The 20,356-nt window shown below is 42.1% G+C and overlaps 2 protein-coding genes across 3 annotated transcripts in view; both read left to right on the top strand.

Annotated features, from left to right (window-relative positions):
* The window catches only part of LOC144773148 (sodium/hydrogen exchanger 4-like), a 527,634-nt gene that overhangs the window by 214,200 nt on the left and 293,078 nt on the right, over positions 1-20,356 (top strand). Inside the window, exon 7 of the mRNA XM_078658005.1 lies at positions 14,494-14,564. Within this exon, the coding sequence (XP_078514131.1) occupies positions 14,494-14,564 (71 nt within the window). The remainder of the gene's footprint in view (positions 1-14,493; positions 14,565-20,356) is intronic.
* LOC144771899 (large ribosomal subunit protein P1-like) lies at positions 11,866-12,333 on the top strand. 2 transcript variants are annotated; one of them, XM_078656135.1, is made up of 2 exons: positions 11,866-12,065; positions 12,141-12,333. In XM_078656135.1, the coding sequence occupies exons 1-2, from the start codon at positions 11,995-11,997 to the stop codon at positions 12,331-12,333; spliced, it is 264 nt and encodes an 87-aa protein (XP_078512261.1). In that variant the 5' UTR covers positions 11,866-11,994. The 2 variants fall into 2 exon arrangements, with proteins under 2 accessions (XP_078512261.1, XP_078512260.1); XM_078656134.1 differs by having other exon boundaries at positions 11,866-12,333.

The raw sequence follows: 20,356 nt of genomic DNA, 5'->3' as shown, positions 1-20,356 counted from the left end.
GCAGCCTGGAATATCGAGACCAGAGAGAGAGATACCATCCCTCATTCATCCTAACTTCCAGGTACAGAACTGAATAACCCCTCACAGAGAATTCTTTAGTCAGTCACTTGGCAAAAACAAACTTAACTTAAACTGTAACTTTCTATTCCCGCCCACGCATTAGACTTAGGTCAGGTACACGGGGTAGGCGTATTTAGAAACACCAGTTGAGTACGTTTAGTCAAATGTATATATGTATGTATCTATTTTATCCATTTTAAACCTTCATATGGCTTAGAAACCATATCAATGTTTTTACAGTATTATTTTATACTTCTGCTTTTAATGTATGCACTTTACTTAACTATAAGTATTGCAATAATATCGATCCATTTCTCTTGTATGAGAAAAGAGACTGATCAATAAATAACATCTTTTATTGAACACGCCCGTCTCCTCCTTTTCTCTACAATCTGATGAGACTAAGAATGCACGTACTGACTGAGTAAAATAAATTGCCTTTTGTTCACACGACTCTCGAGATATACTCTTCATTAGGGGAGAGCAAAGTTGTCATGTTCTATGGTTGTCAGAAACTAAATCCCTTCTTGTCTAATCAGGGGAGTTAATTCTTTCCTGAACATTCGAGAAAGTTTCTAGTGAACTCTGAGCTAAGCTGGCAAACCCAAAACTTTAAGTCTAATATTGACAGTAGTAGACCTAGTTAACGTCTGGTCTAGGCCTATACTATTGAAGGTATTATTCCAATGCGCAGAGCCTATTGGGATGATAGGAACTACACTACATGGCGCCCAACGCGTTTGGAAAGGGCGATAAAACTAACGTAAGACATTTAGAGTAACTCAGTCGTGCTTTCTCACTCAGACCCCTTTTTCCCATAATACTCCAAAGACGTCTGGAGTGGGTGAAAGGTAATATCCTCCAAAACCTCGCAGGAGGGAACTCCTATGTATGGTTCTTGGTTTAGTCAACGTTGAAGGATACACTGTTCCAAAATATTGTGCATCTAATCTTTGTTTCCATAAGAAACCTGATCTGCAAACAAAAGAAATAACCATCCTGTCGGTAAAATGGACAGTGATGAAGAAAGAGAGGCAGTTAGAATAGCAACTGAACTCGCAGCAGCTGATGCTACTATGCAAGAAGCAGACCAGGATATAATACTCATCCCGGTCATCAAAAGGAAATCTATAACCTTAAAACTTATAGAAAATGGACTGACACCTAGAGGTGGCACAGTCATATTCGTAATTGAGGCACACGAATATCGGCAGACAGAGGTATACTATTCATGGATACATTTTCCAGCAGCAAATGCTGTAACAAAGTACTTCCACTATTATAAGATAGAGGAACCTCCTGACATTTACACTCCTTTCGAGGAGGTGGAAGTACCACTCAAATTTCAAGAGCATTTGCTCTTATTTGATGGCGCCCTAAAACATAATAATCACATCACCAGGCTCGTTCCTTTAGGTAGACCAGGAGCAACGTGGCCGGTCCTAGCCGGATACACACCACATCCAGACATCGAAAGAATGCCTGCACCAGAGCTTTTAACACAGCTAAAACAACTAATAAAAGTACACAGACAATTAGTCCAGTATGTGATGCGGACTTCAACAATTCAACCAGCAATTAAAATTCCACAGCTGACCCCTCACCAGGGGAACACAAATAAAATTACACCACAGAACATACAGTCCTGCCTAGGTAAAGTACCGGCTAAACGGGAACAAATACCATTCTGGCTAGCGCAAAAAAATACCCAAATAGAGGCGGTGTTTCCAGACACCACCCCGCTAGAAAAACACAGGATTCTGACTATCTGTCTTCCAATGGGAATCGCACCACACATTGAGGACTTTGACACTTGGGGTACAGTCTTTGCTTCCATTTACACAAAAACGCACGGTGTTCCATCCATTTCGGTAATACCAGATGTGCTAAAACAAATTCAAGACGAATATGGTCCAGAACCCGCTTTAACTCTTGGTATGAAATTACTGAAAGACTTCAAGCAGGTCTCGGCTATATTATTAGCCAACATAAAGGGAGAAGCAGCAAACGTGGCGATCCGCCAGAGGTTAAAAGAGACAGATATAGCAGACCAACCAGCTGAAATTGCCAGAATCATAGAAAAATCCTATGAAGAACTAGGTAGAGATAGTCTAGGTGGAATACCAGTAAAACCACAACTGATTGAAAGTCCGGAAAAAATATTTTTTAATAATAATTCAACATCACCAAAAAAGAACTGGGATGGAAACAAACAATCCAATCCTAAAGAAAAGAAATTCCAGTCCAGAGGAAGGTCTCCTAGGAGAAGGGAGAAATCTCCGAACCAAAGACACAGGTCACCTCAGAGTGACCCCTCTGGGAAAAGATATAACCTTAGAAATAGGGATAATATAAAAAAGCCTGATAGATATCAAGACATTGATACACGTCCCTCTCAATCTTTTCAGACTTCCTCGCAGAAATCGGAAAGAAGAGGACGATCAGAACAAAGAGAAGAGCACGCCAAGTCCAAAGACAAGGAACCTGCTCATCTAAAAAAGAAATTACAATTTCCAAAGAAGAAGGTAGCCAGTATCAAGGTAGTTAACAATGCCGAGAATACTGAGGACACAACTGAAAAACGGAGAATGGGCTCAGACAATGCTAGACAGCGCAGCAGAAGTGAGCATAGCTCGCAAAGTCCTTATGAATCATCTGGAGACAGTGGACACGAATGAATATCTTCAAGTGGAAACTGCAGACACCAGAGTTAGCAAACCTCACAAAATATACGAAATAACATTACGTATAGAGGGGGATAAGACTAGAAAAATAAGGGGACTATTTTGGGATAATCTCTCCAAGGGCTATGACATCCTTCTAGCCGAAAAAGACTGGCCACCAGAGTTTGTTAGGGAGTGCCCTCATGGCGAAGAAATAATTATGCCTGCCTTCTCAAATCATATCCCAATTCATAAAAAATACACACTTGCTAGAAAGTGGGCAGTAGCTCAAGCTCCTGCTTTATATAAAAATCACGTAGGATGGGATGAGGACTCTCCTCCTCACAACATCCAGTTAAAATCACAACCTACTGCACAAAGACAGTACCCAATTAAGCAAGAAGCTAAAAAACAGGTAAAAGAAATACTAGATCAGCTAGAATACCAGGGGGTGATTGAAACTTGCACCTCACAAATGAACAACCCTTTGTTTCCGGTCTCCAAACCAGACAATTCATACCGTCTAGTTTTGGATTACCGACACCTTAACTCATGTTGCAAAACTTTTGCAGTGCAAAACTCGCATAGTGCTGCACTAATGAATAACATAGTGCGCAAAAAATACAAAACAACATTAGACATCTCTAATGGATTCTTTTGTCAAAACATAGCACCAGAGAGCAGATATTTGTCTGCGTTCTCAATAAATGGCACTCAAAAACAATTCTGTCGGTTAGCCCAGGGTTACAAGAACAGCCCGGGAGTATTCTCAGCGAGAGTAACAGAATTACTGCAAATATATGATAACAAAGCATTATCTTATGTTGACGACATTTACTTAACAGATGATGACTTGAAGACTCACTTGAAGAGAGTGAACACCATAATACTTGGGTTCGCAGCAGAGGGTTACAAATTCAACTTTAAAAAATCCAGAATTGCCCATCTGACAGTCCTGTTCTTAGGATATGAATTATCAAGTGAAGGCAAAAGCCTGGCTGACAATTTCCTAGAAAAATGTGCCGTACTCCAAGCACCAAGAACACTAAAAAACCTACAGTCAATTCTAGGCTTCCTAAATTTCGGAAGAACATACATTGCAAATTACGCAGAAAGGGTCAAACCCCTTTATGATCTAATTAAACCAGATTTTAAAAGAACCAATTGGACTAAAATACACACAGAAATTCTGAGATCCTTACAAACAGACATGTTAATTAAAACAAAATTAGAAACACGTGATAACACACGCAATCTTGTGATTCGAGTCATCCCAGGAAGATGCGGATTCACATACCTGACCTCTAATGAGGGAGAAAAGGTACCAATTGCATTCAAATCACACTTGTACACAGAGGCTGAAAAGAAGTTCAGCAGTACAGAAAAAATTGTTCATGCAGTTCAAACCGCAATAGCTAGAGAAAAAGATAAAGCTGACGGTAGACATATCATAGTCAGAACAGCAGAACCAGCCTTTGAGGCATTAACAACACCATGTAATTTGCCAACAACAGCATTGAATCCAAAGTGGATACAATGGGTGAATTCAATCACAACGGACAAAGTATACTACTACCTTGATCCAGAACTAGAAGAGTTAAAAAATCTAGAATATATAAGAACATTCCCTCTGCCAATCGACATTCTGCCCTTACGACAGTACGCCTGTGTAATCTATACAGACGGACATGCTCAACCCCCCGTTTGGGGAGAACAAGCATACAACCCCACATGTGGGATTACAAAAGAAGTGTGGCGCGGAGGTAAACTAAGACCTCTATTAACAAAAACACACTCAGTAGAAACTAATTCAGAACAACAGACTGAAATAATAGCATTGAAAATGGCGCTAGATAATGCGGATCACGAATTCCCGACACTTATAGTGTCTGATTCATATTACTGCGTCAAATCATATAACAAGGATTTGCAGACATGGATTCAAAACGGTTACAAAGATGACAATGATGCACCAATAAAGCAGAAATTGCTCTGGGAACAAATAGCTCTTTTACAAAAAGAACTACCAAAGACTCACGTGACACACTCACTGAGTCATCAACATGATGGCGTTCACGTTGAAGGGAATTCATTGGCTGAAACAGCCACAGCGGCAGCCACTAAATCGGCTCCCGTAGTTCGAAAAAAGCGTACATTAAAATACATTGACGGTGAAACAGTGCTGGCGGTGAAAACGTCATCAAAAGGCGACTGCTCAGCGCTACTGATCAACTATCCACTCAATTATACATACATAATCGATGCAAACTCCGTCCCTTTTGCTCGAATCCCTGGAGTGGGGGATAGAGTGATTCCAAACATGGACAGGAGAAACTTGTTAATCGCAGATGCACATATGGGCGAGGGTCTCAGACACCTCAAACTAAAAGATTCTCTGGAAGAATTACAATCAAGGTACTGGTGGCCAGGCATGAGCCTGCACCACACCAGGTTTGTAAAAAACTGCCCAAACTGCAACAGAAACCGCAGTGGGGAGAGAAACAGTGTAATACCTCGTTGTTTCACTCCAGGAAAAATCAGGAGTAAAAAGCAAGGCTTGCGATTAACATATACGGGCTAGTTTCCACTTATAATGTAGATCACCAGCACTCGGCTGACGTCTGGACTGTTATACAAAGATTTGCGAGTCTAAATGGCATATCCGCTAAGAGCATGCTACGTTTAACCATTGTTTTCACTCTAGCCCTCCAGCCTGAGGGGAAACATGGCCAAATGAGCATAGCACAGCGGGAATCTTCTCACTTCCTTCCTGAGGGATACGGGATGGTGTAAAGAAAAAACCAAGGCATAAAGCAATCTATAACGGAAAGGATATTAGGTTCGGGAGCTGGGTGGGTCAAACATCTAATAAGTGTCCAACGTAGTCTAAATAACCTGCCAAGAAATTCTCTGAAGGGATTCAGTCCGTACGAATTATTATTTGGAACTAGGATGTTGATCTCTGACCTTGATAGTCAGACTTCAGTGGTGAAAGAAAAAAGCTTTGATATCAAAGACCGTTTGGCTATTTTGCAGGACTTAAACAAAACAAGAAAAGACCTGAGCAACATAAAGTTGAAACAGCAGCCAACAACCACTGAAGAACCACCACCTGTCCCAGCAAAACCTGTCTGGATTCCAAAAGTCAGGGATCTAGTCAGGGAAAAGATCGCGGTAAAGAAGGAATTTGGGCCTTCTTACAGAAAAGCAGTTCCTGTCTTGTCTGTCAACGGGACAAGATCAGTTGTACTACCGCCGCTTGCTGGTAAAAAGGAGAACCGAGTTGTATCCATCGACCTGGTAAAACCACAATCATGTGGCCGATAACAAACAGTAGGCCAAGTGGACTCCCAATAAGTAGCAGAACACCAAGGTTTGCTACCAGTACAGAGGTCCTAACTAAGAGGTTCATCACATTCGAAACGCCTACAGAAGAACAACAAGGACTATGCAACAATGCAATGGAACTTAGACCTCTGAAAACCCAAATAAAAACTTTTAGCAGAGACACACCAATCTTAAATGAAGTACCAAGCGAAAATGCAAGAAACAGTAATCCTGAAACAATTGGAACAATTGACAGAACTGCATCCGGCTACTTCATAAACTTCGATGATTCCTCTGAAGGCTTCAGTGAATCAAAGACACAGCCATCATCAAAAACCTTTAAAGATAAAGCTAAAGAACTTTTGAAACAACTGAAAGAAACATATCTGATTTCTCCATGGCTTGAATTTTGGGTGGGTTTTGGTGCATTTATCCTCATACTTTGGCTCATCATGATACTAACTTTTCTCTACAATCTGATGAGACTAAGAATGCACGTACTGACTGAGTAAAATAAATTGCCTTTTGTTCACACGACTCTCGAGATATACTCTTGATTAGGGGAGAGCAAAGTTGTCATGTTCTATGGTTGTCAGAAACGAAATCCCTTCTTGTCTAATCAGGGGAGTTAATTCTTTCCTGAACATTCGAGAAAGTTTCTAGTGAACTCTGAGCTAAGCTGGCAAACCCAAAACTTTAAGTCTAATATTGACAGTAGTAGACCTAGTTAACGTCTGGTCTAGGCCTATACTATTGAAGGTATTATTCCAATGCGCAGAGCCTATTGGGATGATAGGAACTACACTACACAATCTCAGGGTGGGACTAGTTTTCTAGGAGAAGCCACGGCTAGTATTGACATCACACTGAATGAGAACATTTCCAAATTTAGAAAGGCTTGAGAAAAAGTTGATTAGTACACGACTACACGGACACACCCTAGCCAAATACTTGCAATCTAACGTTATTCCTGTTGGGCTCAGAGTAAGGAATGAGCCTGCAATATTTGTAGACAACCCCAAATTTAAGGAAGGGTTTAGCTTAATGTCAAATAATTGTTCCAGGCACCGGATGGTGCTTGGAATCGAAACAGCAGTAGAGGAGGTTCAGCGCCTGCAAAAGAAATAGGCGAACTTAGAAAGGAAATTATTGAGGACAAAGCACTGATTAATGCGAAAGAGGCACTAGAGAGACTTGAGAGAACTATACGCGAGTTGATATTTACACCCAAACAACCAAACTCGACAAGGCGACACGGGACATAAACTCCTATGACAAAAACGTGACCTACCCCTATTTGCAAGAAGGATATTACCAAAGGGAGCAACCAGGCACATACTACAGTTGGGGCCACAGGGGGATATAGGAGATATACTACCTTCTCAGGTTCTTCATTAGACAGCAACTCAGGGAGTGACCTGGCACGCCCTAGCACTAGCACCAACACAGCAACCTCGGACACGGAGTATTCTTAGACTGACCAGCAACCTTTTTTAGAGGACCAATGGTGGGACCGGAGAGGAAGGGGGCGTCCCTGGGGCAGACCCAGGGGGACAAGAACACAAACATGGAACAGGGGCAGGAGATGTGCCAGGTGACAAACAAAGTTCCAACAGGAGGCACACGGGGACATCCGCACCAGACGACAACACTACAGATGGTAGAACACACACATGAAAACCCTGTGATTAATTTTCTGATCATACCCTGACCCCAGATGAACAAAGTATTTTAGGCAAAGGCTTGTCATTCGTCCCGACCTCAATGCCGAACAACTTTAACCTAAAAGTTGAATTGCACCAATTTATTCAGAAGATAAGATTGAAACACTACTTTCTAAAAATCCCCTTTAACCCGACAATCACAGGGAGTGGCCTAAGACCACCCTCCAAATTTAACCCACCCACACACCTTATGCCAGCCAGAATTCTGGCCTATGAGCAAGTTGTGAAGCGTGACATGGAGAAAACCCTCTCAGAAAGACACTATGTGAAATACAACACTTCGAAAGCAGAACGTCAGACCCTGGTCACCCTCAAGAATAACACCTCCATAGTGATAAGGCCGGCGGACAAGGGGGGTGTGATCGTGGTCCAAAATCGCGAAGACTATAAAAATGAGATACTTTCCCAACTTGGCATTATTGGTAATTATGAAAAACTGAGGACCGACCCTACGAAGGAACTCAGCAAAATGATCAACATTGTGACTCGCAAGGGGCTGGAGATTGGTTTTCTTAGCAAAAACAAATTAGAATACCTTAACAACAAACACCCAAGAATGCCTACTATATATACCCTCCCCAAAGTACACAAGAGAATGCAGGACCCGACTGGGAGACCAATAATCTCAGGTTGTGGTTCCTTGTTGGAACCACTCTGTAAATATATAGATGTGTTCCTTAGGCCCTTGGCAGAAAATACTACCACATACATCAGGGACACAATGCAAACAATACAACTGGTGGACCAGCGTCCATATGACCACAATACTCACCTACTGGCCACTATGGACATCATAGCACTTTATACCAACATCCCGCAGGATGATGCCCTGAGATGTATGGAAATGGATCTGGACCTACGTCCGGCTCCCCATAATGTACCAACAGAGTTCATTATTGAACTACTCACGATCGCCATGACCAAGAACTACTTTTGTTTTCAAGGCCAACAATATGTCCAAACCAAGGGCATAGCGATGGGGGCTAGCTTTGCCCCCAACCTAGCGATCCATTTTATGGACGCATTTGAACGGGCACACGTGTTGAATGACTCTAATCCATATGCTGAATGCGTGGAGCTATGGCGGCGTTATATCAACGACGTGCTCATCATATGGAAAGGAGATGAGGAAGCGCTAAATAACTTTCATAACTGGCTGAATTCTTGCTCACCAGACATTCAGTTTACACTTGAGTATAACAGATCTAAAATAATTTTCTTAGATATAACAATAAACGCTGAGGATGACACATCAGATACAGGTCTATACAGAAAGAGCAGCGAGCGTAATACGCTCCTACGCTACTCTAGCCACCATCCATGCAACCTCAGGGATAATCTCCCTTTCGGGCAATTCCTGAGGTTGCGTAGAAGCTGCTTCAAAAAAGAGGACTTCTTCACCGAATCAGTGGGCCTCTTGGCACGCTTGATCGAAAGGGGATACCCTATTCGACTACTGAAACAGGCACAGAAGCGGGCGTGGCAAAATCATAGGGAACATCTCCTAGACCCCAGAGACAGAAGGAAGGACAGCGAGGACAGGTTGGTGTGTGTCACCACCTTCTCTACTAAGAGCAACACAGTCAAAAAAATTATCAATGAGCACTGGCACTTGGTGTCAGATGAACTTGGTAATAAACCACCACCATTGCATGTTTTCAAAAAAGCACAAAACGTGAGAGACCATGTAGTGAAGTCACTATTACCATTCACTCCTACCATTAGCCAGATGGTTTTATGGGGAATTCCACCAATCAAAGGACACACGAAATGTGGGCAGTGCAAGGCATGTCCGATGGTAAAATAAGCCACACGATTCACACATAATGACCTGATATATGAATTACAGGAGCATAGTAACTTTAACACCGCAGGGGTCTTATATGCAATCATTTGTCCATGTAACTTCATGTATATAGGGCAAACTATCCAGAAAGCTAAGTGCTGCATTTTGCAGCATTGCAGCCGCATCAGATATCAGACCCCGGGGGTACCTTTGGTGGCCCATTTCACCAGATTTGGACACAAACCTGACAGCATCAGATGGTGGGTGATAGAAAAGGTCAAACCCAACCCCAGAGGTGGAGACTTTAATAACATTCTGAGCATCCGTGAATTCCTTTGCATACACATGTTTGACACCATTAGACATGGACTCAATGAATATGAGGAATTAAGCAAACAAGTTTCTATCTTGAATAACGGCTAGGCCAATCACCGGCCACCGTATCGAGCCTGGGGTAGTGAGAGCGTCCACATGTCTGCAAACAGTACTGAATTATCTGCACCCAAGACTCCTACACTGTTTGCACCACATGTGGTGGTACTCATGGAGACTGCCCACCGATCCATTCACACTCTCTACAGGCACCAAGTGGGTCTGAAGTTAACCGGACACCGATTGTGCCCAGACCGCGCAACCTTGGCTTGGTCTGAGGATTAATTATGGGTTACCCTAGCCCATGGGAATTACTGATGCAATACATACCAGGGCCTCAATATACGTGGGTACGCCTTAAGTACATCGCAATAGAATGCTTTTACACGCACATTATGACCTCTGTAGATGTTTGTACAATTGAGTAAAATCAGCCTGTAATTTAATCGGTTTACCTCTTGTGCGTATATGGCCAAACATGCATCAATACAAATGCCTTAACACAATATTACTGTCACTGTAGATGTTTCAATAATTTTGCAACGCCACTTCCTAACGGCATGTATGTAATTTGTCTTATATGCATTATAACTCATTATATCCGATATGCCATTGTAACTGCAACTTTAAATGCTTAACATTGCCATTCTAACTGCAATTTTAAATGCACAACAGTGCCTGAAATGTCCACTCATTGCTGGATTTTGTCCGTAAATCACCACGATGACTGATGTCCCTTGAGACGTCCTAAACCCAATTCAATTTAAAGAGTTGCACCTGAATCGACTTGGTTAAATGCTGAATATTGCCTGCTAGGTAGTATTATTAACCGATGTCTGTTGACACTGTCCATGACTTCTAGCTTTTACACACTAACGGAGACTCCGGTGAAGTCTTTCTTCACTTGTCGTTCACCGGACTGATACCGGCGGGCACACACGTCAGCAAGACGTATATCAATGTCCTTGCTACTACACGGGGATCTTGATTGATCCTGAACGCGGAGTGAAGACGTGCATTGCCCAAGGTAAGAGACCTCCCTCTACAGACCCTCTGCCCTTGACAAATGCCTAACGCAGGCCCCCATCCTTAATTAGATTCCTCTAACAAAGACATTTCTTTCAGCAGTGACCCCTCGGGCACGCTTGAAGAAGAGGAATTCACACTCCCTGTCGGGGTAAGTGCACACCCCTTACACCTCTCCTATTAGGCCCGTTTAGCATATTGTCTTGATTTTAACGGCAGCTCCTCTCACCCCAGATGAGGCCGCCGCCATCCCGAGAGAATCCACTGATAAATAGCCAGTGATAATACTGCACCCTGGCAGTGACTACAGAAAGCACTCGTAATAGAAGAGAACCTTCCCTTCTGTTTGGGGTAAGTTGTAGATGCCCCTTATTGACTTGTGAAACAGAAAGCCTTGATCGCGCTGGTTACTAGATTTTAATGACACCCCACCCCCACACAGATTAGGATGCTACCACTGAGGGATTCGGTGAGCTTCATGATTAACCCTTGGAGTTACCTGACGATGCCCTGCATCAAGTATTGACTACACTGACTGCCCTGATCTACAACGGGGTGAGTCTATGACAGTGCTTTGTCAGCACAGTCTTTTTCATTAAATGTTTTATTTACTTGCACAACCCTGACACATCACTATTTATATTTAGGAGCTTGACATCTTACTGGTACTGAGGTTGTCCTCCTGTCCTGAAGAAGACCCGCAGGCTGAGGCCCCCAATCACCCCAAGCATTAAGCCGGGTCGAAACATTGACGCCCTCATAACCCCTCTTGGACCACACATATCCCTAAATTGTGAAAACGTGCGACACATGGAATTGTATTTCGTTACATTAGTGATAAGAAACTATGTTTGAATACTAAATGTGGCCAAGAAAAAAGTGACTGGAATCAGTGAACCAGGCTCTTTCCTGTAGGATTACAAGGTGCTCGGTTCTTCTTCATAAGCTAAGGCCGTTTTGGAGCGTACTTCAATCCGGCGACTAGCACCCTCTAATCCACCCATCCGCCCCCCAGAGCGACCCAGACTTTGACGCCATGGCCTCTGTATCCGAGCTGTCTTGTATCTATGCTGCTCTTATACTCCACAACGACGATGTGCCTGTCACGGAGGACAACATCAATGCCCTGATTAAGGCGGCAGGAGTGTCGGTGGAACCTTTCTGGCCTGGTCTCTTTGCAAAGGCTCTTGCTAACATTGACATTGGAAGCCTGATCTGCAATGTAGGAGCTGGTGGTGGAGATGCCCCTGCAGCTGGGGCTGCAGTTGCTGCAACAACTGCAGCTGCTCCTGCCGAGGACAAGAAGAAAGAGGAGGAAAAGAAGGTAGAGTCTGAAGAATCTGATGATGACATGAGCTTTGGGCTTTGTGACTAAATGGACATTAATCAGACATTTAATAAAGTAAAAAAAAACAAAGTGAACCAGTCTGTATCTATAATTCTCTGCCTTTTTTTTAAATAATCACCAATATTTTTCTCTTTTCACTCACCCTTTTCAATTCTTGAGCACCTCTCTTTTGCACGTTCTTAAGAGCATCCTCCTTATGTACCATTAAGTGTCAAAAATTAAATGAACCTCGAAGTTAATGTTGGAATTTGGTGGAATAAAAATCTTTTATTCTCCAACAAGTGAGTTTTGGGTTGTTGCATTTCCAGCCTATTGATTGTATACAATACTCTGAGCAATTGATGTGAATGCTCGAAACAATAAACTTATGACTATAGACTTGCTTTCCTCTCACTTAGGCAGCAGAGTAGGAGGGTAGCAGAATAGCAGTCCTTCTTGCAGCAGAGCAGCACAGCAGTTCTTCTGAGTCTTGCACTGGTCCAGATTAGTACGTATACTTGGGTCTGAGTGTCCAATATTTATACCTGGTGCCAGCTTTGAAGTAGGAGAAGTTTCCACACCACAGGTGTTTGGAATTTTCTTCCTCCCTGCCCTGGCCCCAGTTGTCTGGGGACACAGAAAGACTTGTATGAAACCCTTTGTGAGTGTGCTGAGTCATTGTAATGTCCATGTGGGGTGGGTGACAGCTCCATTCCTCCCATCAAGTCAGAGACGAATGTCCCATCCTTCCAACACCTATTTGTCTCACTGTCTGGGAGCAATAGAAAAAGACCAACTGCAAGCTACATCTAGTCATGTGGCCCAGGATACAAGCTGCAGGCACCAACTGCGTGGGACCAGAAAATGGAATCTTTCTAAAAGAGACAATTTCAGAATTATGACTTAAAATCCAACTTTACCCTTAAAGAGGGTTTTAAATTACAATTCTTCAGAGACCAAACATGAGATTCCACCCTGAACCCAATTGGAAATGATCACTAATTAAATGTAATATGGTACCCAAAGCTATCCTATGGGAGAGATAGGCCTTAAAGTAGCATAAACAAATATAGGAATTTTTCACCACCAGGACATGTAAACGTTCATGTTCAACTTTTTAAATAAACTGCACCCTTCCCTATGGGCTGTTTAGTGCTTACCCAAGGGGTTACTTATCTATATATTAAAAAAATAAGGTTTAGATCTGGCAAAATATTTGTTTTGCCAGGTCTAAAAGGCAGTTGAAAACAGCACACAGGCTGCAATGGTAGGCCTGGTACATGTTTAAAGTCCTACTTAAGTGGGTTTCACAATGAGTGCTGCACAGCTACTAGTAGCATTTAATGTACAGGCCCTGGGTACAAGTAGTATCCTTTTACTAGGGACTTACAAGTAAATTCAATGTGACAATTGAGTGTAAGCCAATTTCACCATGTTCTAAGGAGAGAGCACAAGCTCTTTGCCACTAGTTAGCAGTGGTAAAGTGTACAGAGCCCTATAGCCAACAAAACCTAATTCAGCAAAGACAGGAATAGTATGGCAAAAGGTATGTGAGAAGACCACCCTAAGGCTGATAGGTCTAACACATCTGTTACACAGAACACACACCCTCATTTATAAATGGTGTCAAGCTACATCCTCTGATTCTCCATATAGCACATTGAGTGTCTTTCCAGCATTTAGTCGCAAAGATAGTTATGTCATGCTCCCCCATCTAAATTATGTTACATAGTGTCAGTGAAATAAAAAAAATATATAAAAAATAAGAGAGGTTTGACTCAACAACTTTTTAATGATGTTCCTCTGCACACATGATAAAAAACGTGCAAAGGTTTACATTGGAGGCTCCAGATTTCATAAACTCAACATGTTTCTGTTTCTTATTGATTGCTACATTCACTAACTCCATAAATAAAGCTGATCCCCTGTTATGACACTCGCTGTAGTCCTCGGTAGTAAGTCTATCCACCACATTAATTTATTCAATAGTGTTGTGCACCCTTCTGAAAAATGTAAGCAAATGGTGTTCAATAGCTGATTACCACTGATCGACATTCTCCCATTTGGTAAACATTAATAGGATCTCAAGACTTATTAAATAAACATTACATTTGTGATCACAATCAGTCATTTGGGTTGTCAACTCTCCATAGATTTGCAGTTAAAACTCTTAATACCCTGAACATTATCTTGCATTTGTTTTGACAGTTAATGGATCACCTGAAAGCTGGAATTGAAGATGTGTGTGGACACTGGGGCCACAATCAATTAAAAGAAAAGTAAGTAGTACCTGAATTTTGTAAAGAAGAAAAGAAGGTTTCTGCAGCATGGCAGAACGTTACTGTTACTTGACCCCAGATTTACAATTTTGAGAAGAAAGATAGGCCTAAACCCAAGCAAGCCTGTTTCAATAGTTTGTACTCTTTTAATCCTTCCCTGCACAAAATTCCAAACCAAGCTCTTCATCGTTCATCAATTTTGATTGAGGTATTTTTCTGAAAATGTTTGGGCAGAGTTGTCTCAAAAAGATAACATAATATAACTTCAAGTAAAGAGAAAATAAAGTTGGGTAAGGCACAAAAAGCGATAGCAAAAATCGTTGTGAGTGTGAAGAAAAGAGTGAATGAAAAAATAAAGGCTGAGAGTGAAAGACAAATAACGAAAGAGACAGAAAGAAATAGAAAGACAAAGGAGAGACTCAAGATATGGTAGGGGGTGCTACAGGATCAGACAGCACTTCCACTAAGCAACGTCAAAACTGCCGAAATAAAAGTGTTGTATCTTTATTATTTGATGTCCTAGGCATGTTTAATTTGGCACTTCCTATGTATTCTCTTGCAGCAATTAAGTCATTTTATTGTATTTGTTGAGAGCACGTGTCGGAGCTTGCCTGAGGGTTTGATGAATTATAGACAAACTAGAAATAAGCACAATGAAAATGGCACTGCTGCAACTGTATTTCTTTTTAGAATCGTTTTACAAAGAAGCAAACAAGTCTGGTGTTATTAATATAATATGCTTTGAATAGTCAGCAGGACTGTGGTTCGTTCCTTCTTCCATTGTATGAATTGACATCCTGGACATCCAGTATTTAAAAAATGATTGAAGTTCATTTATTTACACATTCAAGCACTGGCTTTTCTACAAATCAAACTCTTGTTTTGCCTGACAGTTTTTCATGTGCAGCTCATTGTCACTTTTTCTTGCAACCATCAGCCTTGTGTGCATTTTGCATGACTGTTTGCATGGGTGTTATCATTCACAAGCAAACATTGCGCTCAGAAAGTGCAGTTTCCAGTTAATGTAAATTAACTTGGAATTGATTGCAATGGAAAGCTTACCTTGTAAAGATTTCTTATCAATTTTGGATCTCGTCCCAACACATCTGAGAGCCTCTGGCCCACAGAGCTTTGTAGTAGCCTGAGAGGAAGAGGGATTGACAACAATCTATATTTTAAAGTACAGTGTGATCATTAGAATCACACAAGGAAAGATCGAGTCAGTAACTTGCTGTTAAAAGGTTTATTACAAACTGAAAGCCAGACTAATATAACTCAATCTCAAAAGCATAGTATAAAAGTATAGAATAACCAAAGGGTCTTACAATATTGGTCCTCAGCAGTAAAGAGCATATAAGTATCTCAGTAGTGGCAATACATAAAATAAGAAAAATAATTTAGTGACTGTTCGGATGGTATTGATCCTTCTCCAAAACATGGAAAAGATTTTGAGCATCTATTAAACCCTACAAAAACCTAAGGATAGGGGAAACCCTATTGCAGCAAGGCAGCAAGAAAGGTATCAGCATCAGAACCTCTGTAAAAGTTCTATAAGTACGGAATCATATATAGCACGAAGCCACATAATCAGAAATGTCAAGAGAGGTCTATACCTCTCCAAGTCTCAAGGGCATCTCACTAAACCCAAGGTGGGTTCCCTAATTAAAGTGCACAAAGCACATTCAAAAAACTAGAACTCATACACACCATAATATGTTTTCCAGTTCCCAGAAGAGAACTTGGCGCTTTCAACACTACTCCCATATTCCATTATCCACTTCCAAAGCATCCATGGTTTCTCCCTTCCTCTGATAGTACAAACTGGTGACACTCCCTTTGTTATTCATTAAAATCATTTGACTTGTCAGCTCTTCCTCACCTCTCTTTATCTCTGAAATACAATGTGCTTTTCACTAACTAACAAATGCCTTTGGTCTGCACCTGCAAGAGGTGAAAAAGATGCAGAAAAGCAACTTTCATGTTAGTATTAAGTGTCTCGACTGGAAGCTTGAGGCTCACAATCACACTAATTTAACAAATATTTAAAACACATTTTCATTCGAAAGCCTACATATAATCCAATTAATGAAATCTTTAATAATGAATCAAATTATATCATACAGTACTCTTATATGTGGCACAATCACCATTACATGGAATTTTAAACAAAAAATGACAACAGCTCACAATTTTGAAAAGGAAGCATTAGTACACATATGATTCGTTCTCACCAATCCCTGGAGAATGCACTGTATTAAATGAATTTTAGCACACCACCTTACCATCTAACCAATAGAAGATTAATATCCGCATCCAGATGTTTCTGAAAAGGAAATGTTAATATGCACACACATATATATCAAAACACACAATAGATGCACTTCTATACCTTCAGTCGACCATGCCTCTTTAAGAATTATTGTGTCACACAAGTACATAAGGCCAAGTGTAAGTACATATATATGTGGCCTAGCCAATCGTAGGATGATGGAGCCAAAATTTTGCAACTCAAATCCTCCCTCTGTTGGTGATCAAGCCATCACAGATTTCAATTGCATCATTATCAGATTAGACCAAACGAAACCCAGTGGTATTGAACATCTTTCTTCTAGTCTCCTCCAGGTGATTCACGTCATCATAATGGGGGCTCTGTGTCAAAAGATATCGGGGGCATTACCTGGTCGCAGGAACTGGCGCTTTGTCTGTCCCGCTATTGGTCTTTCTACCGCTGCTGCACCTGGCCATCAGCTCAGCACGGTCAATCAGGGGGACTGCAATTCCCGTGAGCCCTTGCGGCGGAAGCCGCCACCGCCTACACAGCAGCCGGAGGCGCTCAGAAACTAGGAGAGCCCCGGTGGAGTGGGGCTCTGTGTCAAAAGATATCGGGGGCATTACCTGGTTGCAGGAACTGGCGCTTTGTCTTTCCCGCTGTTGGTCTTTCTACCGCTGCTGCACTTGGCCATCAGCGCAGCACGGTCAATCAGGGGGACTACAATCCCGTGAGCCCTTGCGGCGAAAGCCGCCACTGCCTACACCGCACCTGGAGGCGCTCTAAAATGCACGCGGGTCGCGCCGGGTTAAGCCCGGGACAAGGGCGGGGCCGTCTGCGGCCGTCAGAGGCCAGAAGAGGCTGGGCTGGGCCACCCCTCTAACCCATAAACTTGGACATAAAGTAAGCTGAATGTTTCTCATATGACATTGAACTAAAGACCCTGCTGACCGCGTTATTCTCAAGTGGTGAGGGGGGATACCCTCGGAGCGCTTAGTGGACATATTACAGGATGCATTGTTGATGTGAGTGTCCGTGTCAGCTATAGCCTTATTGTCTGTAAGATTAAACCATTTGAAAATGCATAGTGAATCATAAAGTTTCTAAAGAAGCGCGTTATAAATTTAGGGCTATGACGTCCAAACAAAGCAGAGTAGGGCAGAAGGCAGGGATGGGAGGAAGAATGGTAGGCATCTTGGACGCCTTCTTAGTTAGAGCTGGTTCAGTGCTCCAACATGAAATAATGCTAACAGATAAAAGGCTGTCGCTAGGAGTCTACGCAGCTCAAAATAGATCTTCAATGGGTAGTATTCAATTAGCTAAATCACCAGTGATAGCGGTTCAACCCATAAGCCTCTTAAGTACTGGCCACGTTGATCAGTTACAGGGGGACGGGGGAAGTAGTGCTAAGTCCAATTATGGACTCAAGAATTGGGCGCAACTCTCGGTCATATATAGATAAAGGGGAAGCTTGCGACACCAGGTCAACCTGGCCAAAAAGGCCGGCTCGGTAATGCATCAGTGCCAGTGGAGGTCTGGGGGGGCCTTTAGCCAAGCAGACAAGGGGTAGCCTAGCAACTCGGTCTCAGAATAAGACCAAAGGGAAATGTAAAATTCAGAAGGAGAAAACATCAGGTACTGCTGATGTTGGGGAGGACCAGTACCAGGTTGCAAATTTTGTTGCTAATGATTCATGTAACTCAGGGGGTAACCAGGCCTTCTGGGAGCGCATGGAGTCACTGATATCATCTATTATCAACCCCTTTTGGATCAAGCTTGAGGCCATTGAGGATAAAGTCACGAGCTTGGTAAGGGAAATTGAAGCAAGAAATAGCACTGACCAATAGGATGTAGGGGGAGGAAATGTACCCACTATCCAGCAAACAAAACACACAGGGCATACTGTATTTGAGAATAAGATAGAGATCCTATCATGGAATATTGCCGGGCTGCAGTCAAAAAGAGGGGATATAAACTGGGAGGCCTTTCTGTCAACGCACCATATTATTGCTTTGCAGGAAACCTGGGACGCTAGAGAGCCTTACCATTTCGATGGGTATCTTTCTTTCAGCAAAAATGCTAAACCATTTGTAATGGGGAGATCGAGGGGGGTCCCTTATTATTATTCAGCCTCAAATTATTGTACAGACCAGAGCTGGTAGAGACAAGTTCCCCAAATAATCTACCTGCAATGTTGGTGGTAAATTTTTATAATTCCTTTACTAGGAGAGATGAATTGGACCACTTAAGAGCATTATCTGTTTTTTTGGATGATTATGATGTAAATAATAATATGTCTTACCATCTTTTAATTCTTGGCGATTTTAATATTCATGTCTGTCATCTTAATTGTTTACAAGGTATTGAGCACGAATACGGCCCGCAGGGTGTTACCCATTTTGAGCACACGAAGAGCGGGACGTGTCTGGAGAGTCTTTTATCTGCTCATTATTTGTTCTGCCCATCACAAGTAGAAACCCTGTGCCCTGTCCCAACCTATATAGGCCAAGGTCACCAAAGTATCATTGATTATATCTTAGTATCATGCCCTTTGATGGATTTAATAGGCTCTTTTTGTGTTACACAGAACGTTCTGAGTGACCATAATCCCCTTACGGTGGATATTAAAATTAAGGCCCCTAAAAGTGAGACACCATTGGCCCTTATTTCAAATTCTAATATAGCCACCATATGTCAGGGTCATAGGTTGAGATGGGAGGCAATTATCCCAGCTGACTTCTTAGATAACTTGTATAATGTTAATTCTGAGGATTTGAGCTTATGTCTAAATGCGGACTCTGAGCCAATGGTGATCCTTGGTGCCTTTGACCACTTTACAAAATAGGTAGCAGTAAATTTTACTCTGCGACGTAAACCAAGGCCCAAAAAATTTTAAAACTGGTTTGACCAAGCTTGTATTACTGCACATACGGCACTTTTGGAGGTGTTGAGAGAGTCTGGTAGGGGCACAAGTAAGATTGTAGAGGCCAGAAGGGATTATAAAAAAGCAATCAAAGTAAGAAAAACCCAGCTAAAAGAAATGGCATGGGATGAACTGATCAAAGCGAGTGTTGTGACAAGTAGCACCCATTTCTGGAAAGTGATTAATAGTCCATTATTTGATGAGACAGATAATACAATTAAAGATTGTCTCATCCTCCCAGAAAGGTGGGTGGAACACTTTAATGGCCTATACTCTGAGATCAGTCAGTCACCCTTCATTCCTCACGGGGAATCTATATAGGCCCCAAAAATTATTTTTACAGAGGAAGAAGTAATGGAGGCAATTGTGTGTACATCAAAGGGGAAAGCACCGGGCCCGGATGGGGTACCTGCTGATTTATATAGGGCTGACCCCAGTTTATGGGCAAAGATTTTTCTTTTTTTTTTGTGTTTTTTTTTTGTTTCCAAAAACCTTTATTGCTTATATCTGCAGATAAACACAGCTCGTGCCCTACAACCCGGAGGCTGGCAGCAATGGAGTCAATCGCCAGAGGACTGCAACCAGTAATTTACACAGCCT

Source organism: Lissotriton helveticus, chromosome 8 (assembly GCF_964261635.1).
Source record: "Lissotriton helveticus chromosome 8, aLisHel1.1, whole genome shotgun sequence".
Taxonomy (NCBI): Eukaryota; Metazoa; Chordata; class Amphibia; order Caudata; family Salamandridae; genus Lissotriton; species Lissotriton helveticus.
The sequence above is the reverse complement of the archived record's forward strand: the minus strand, read 5'-3'. Positions and strand labels throughout refer to the sequence as shown.

Coding starts and splice junctions, on each gene's coding strand:
- LOC144771899 (XM_078656134.1), top strand. CDS start 11,995: ATGGCCTCTGTATCCGAGCTGTCTTGTATCTATGCTGCTCTTATACTC.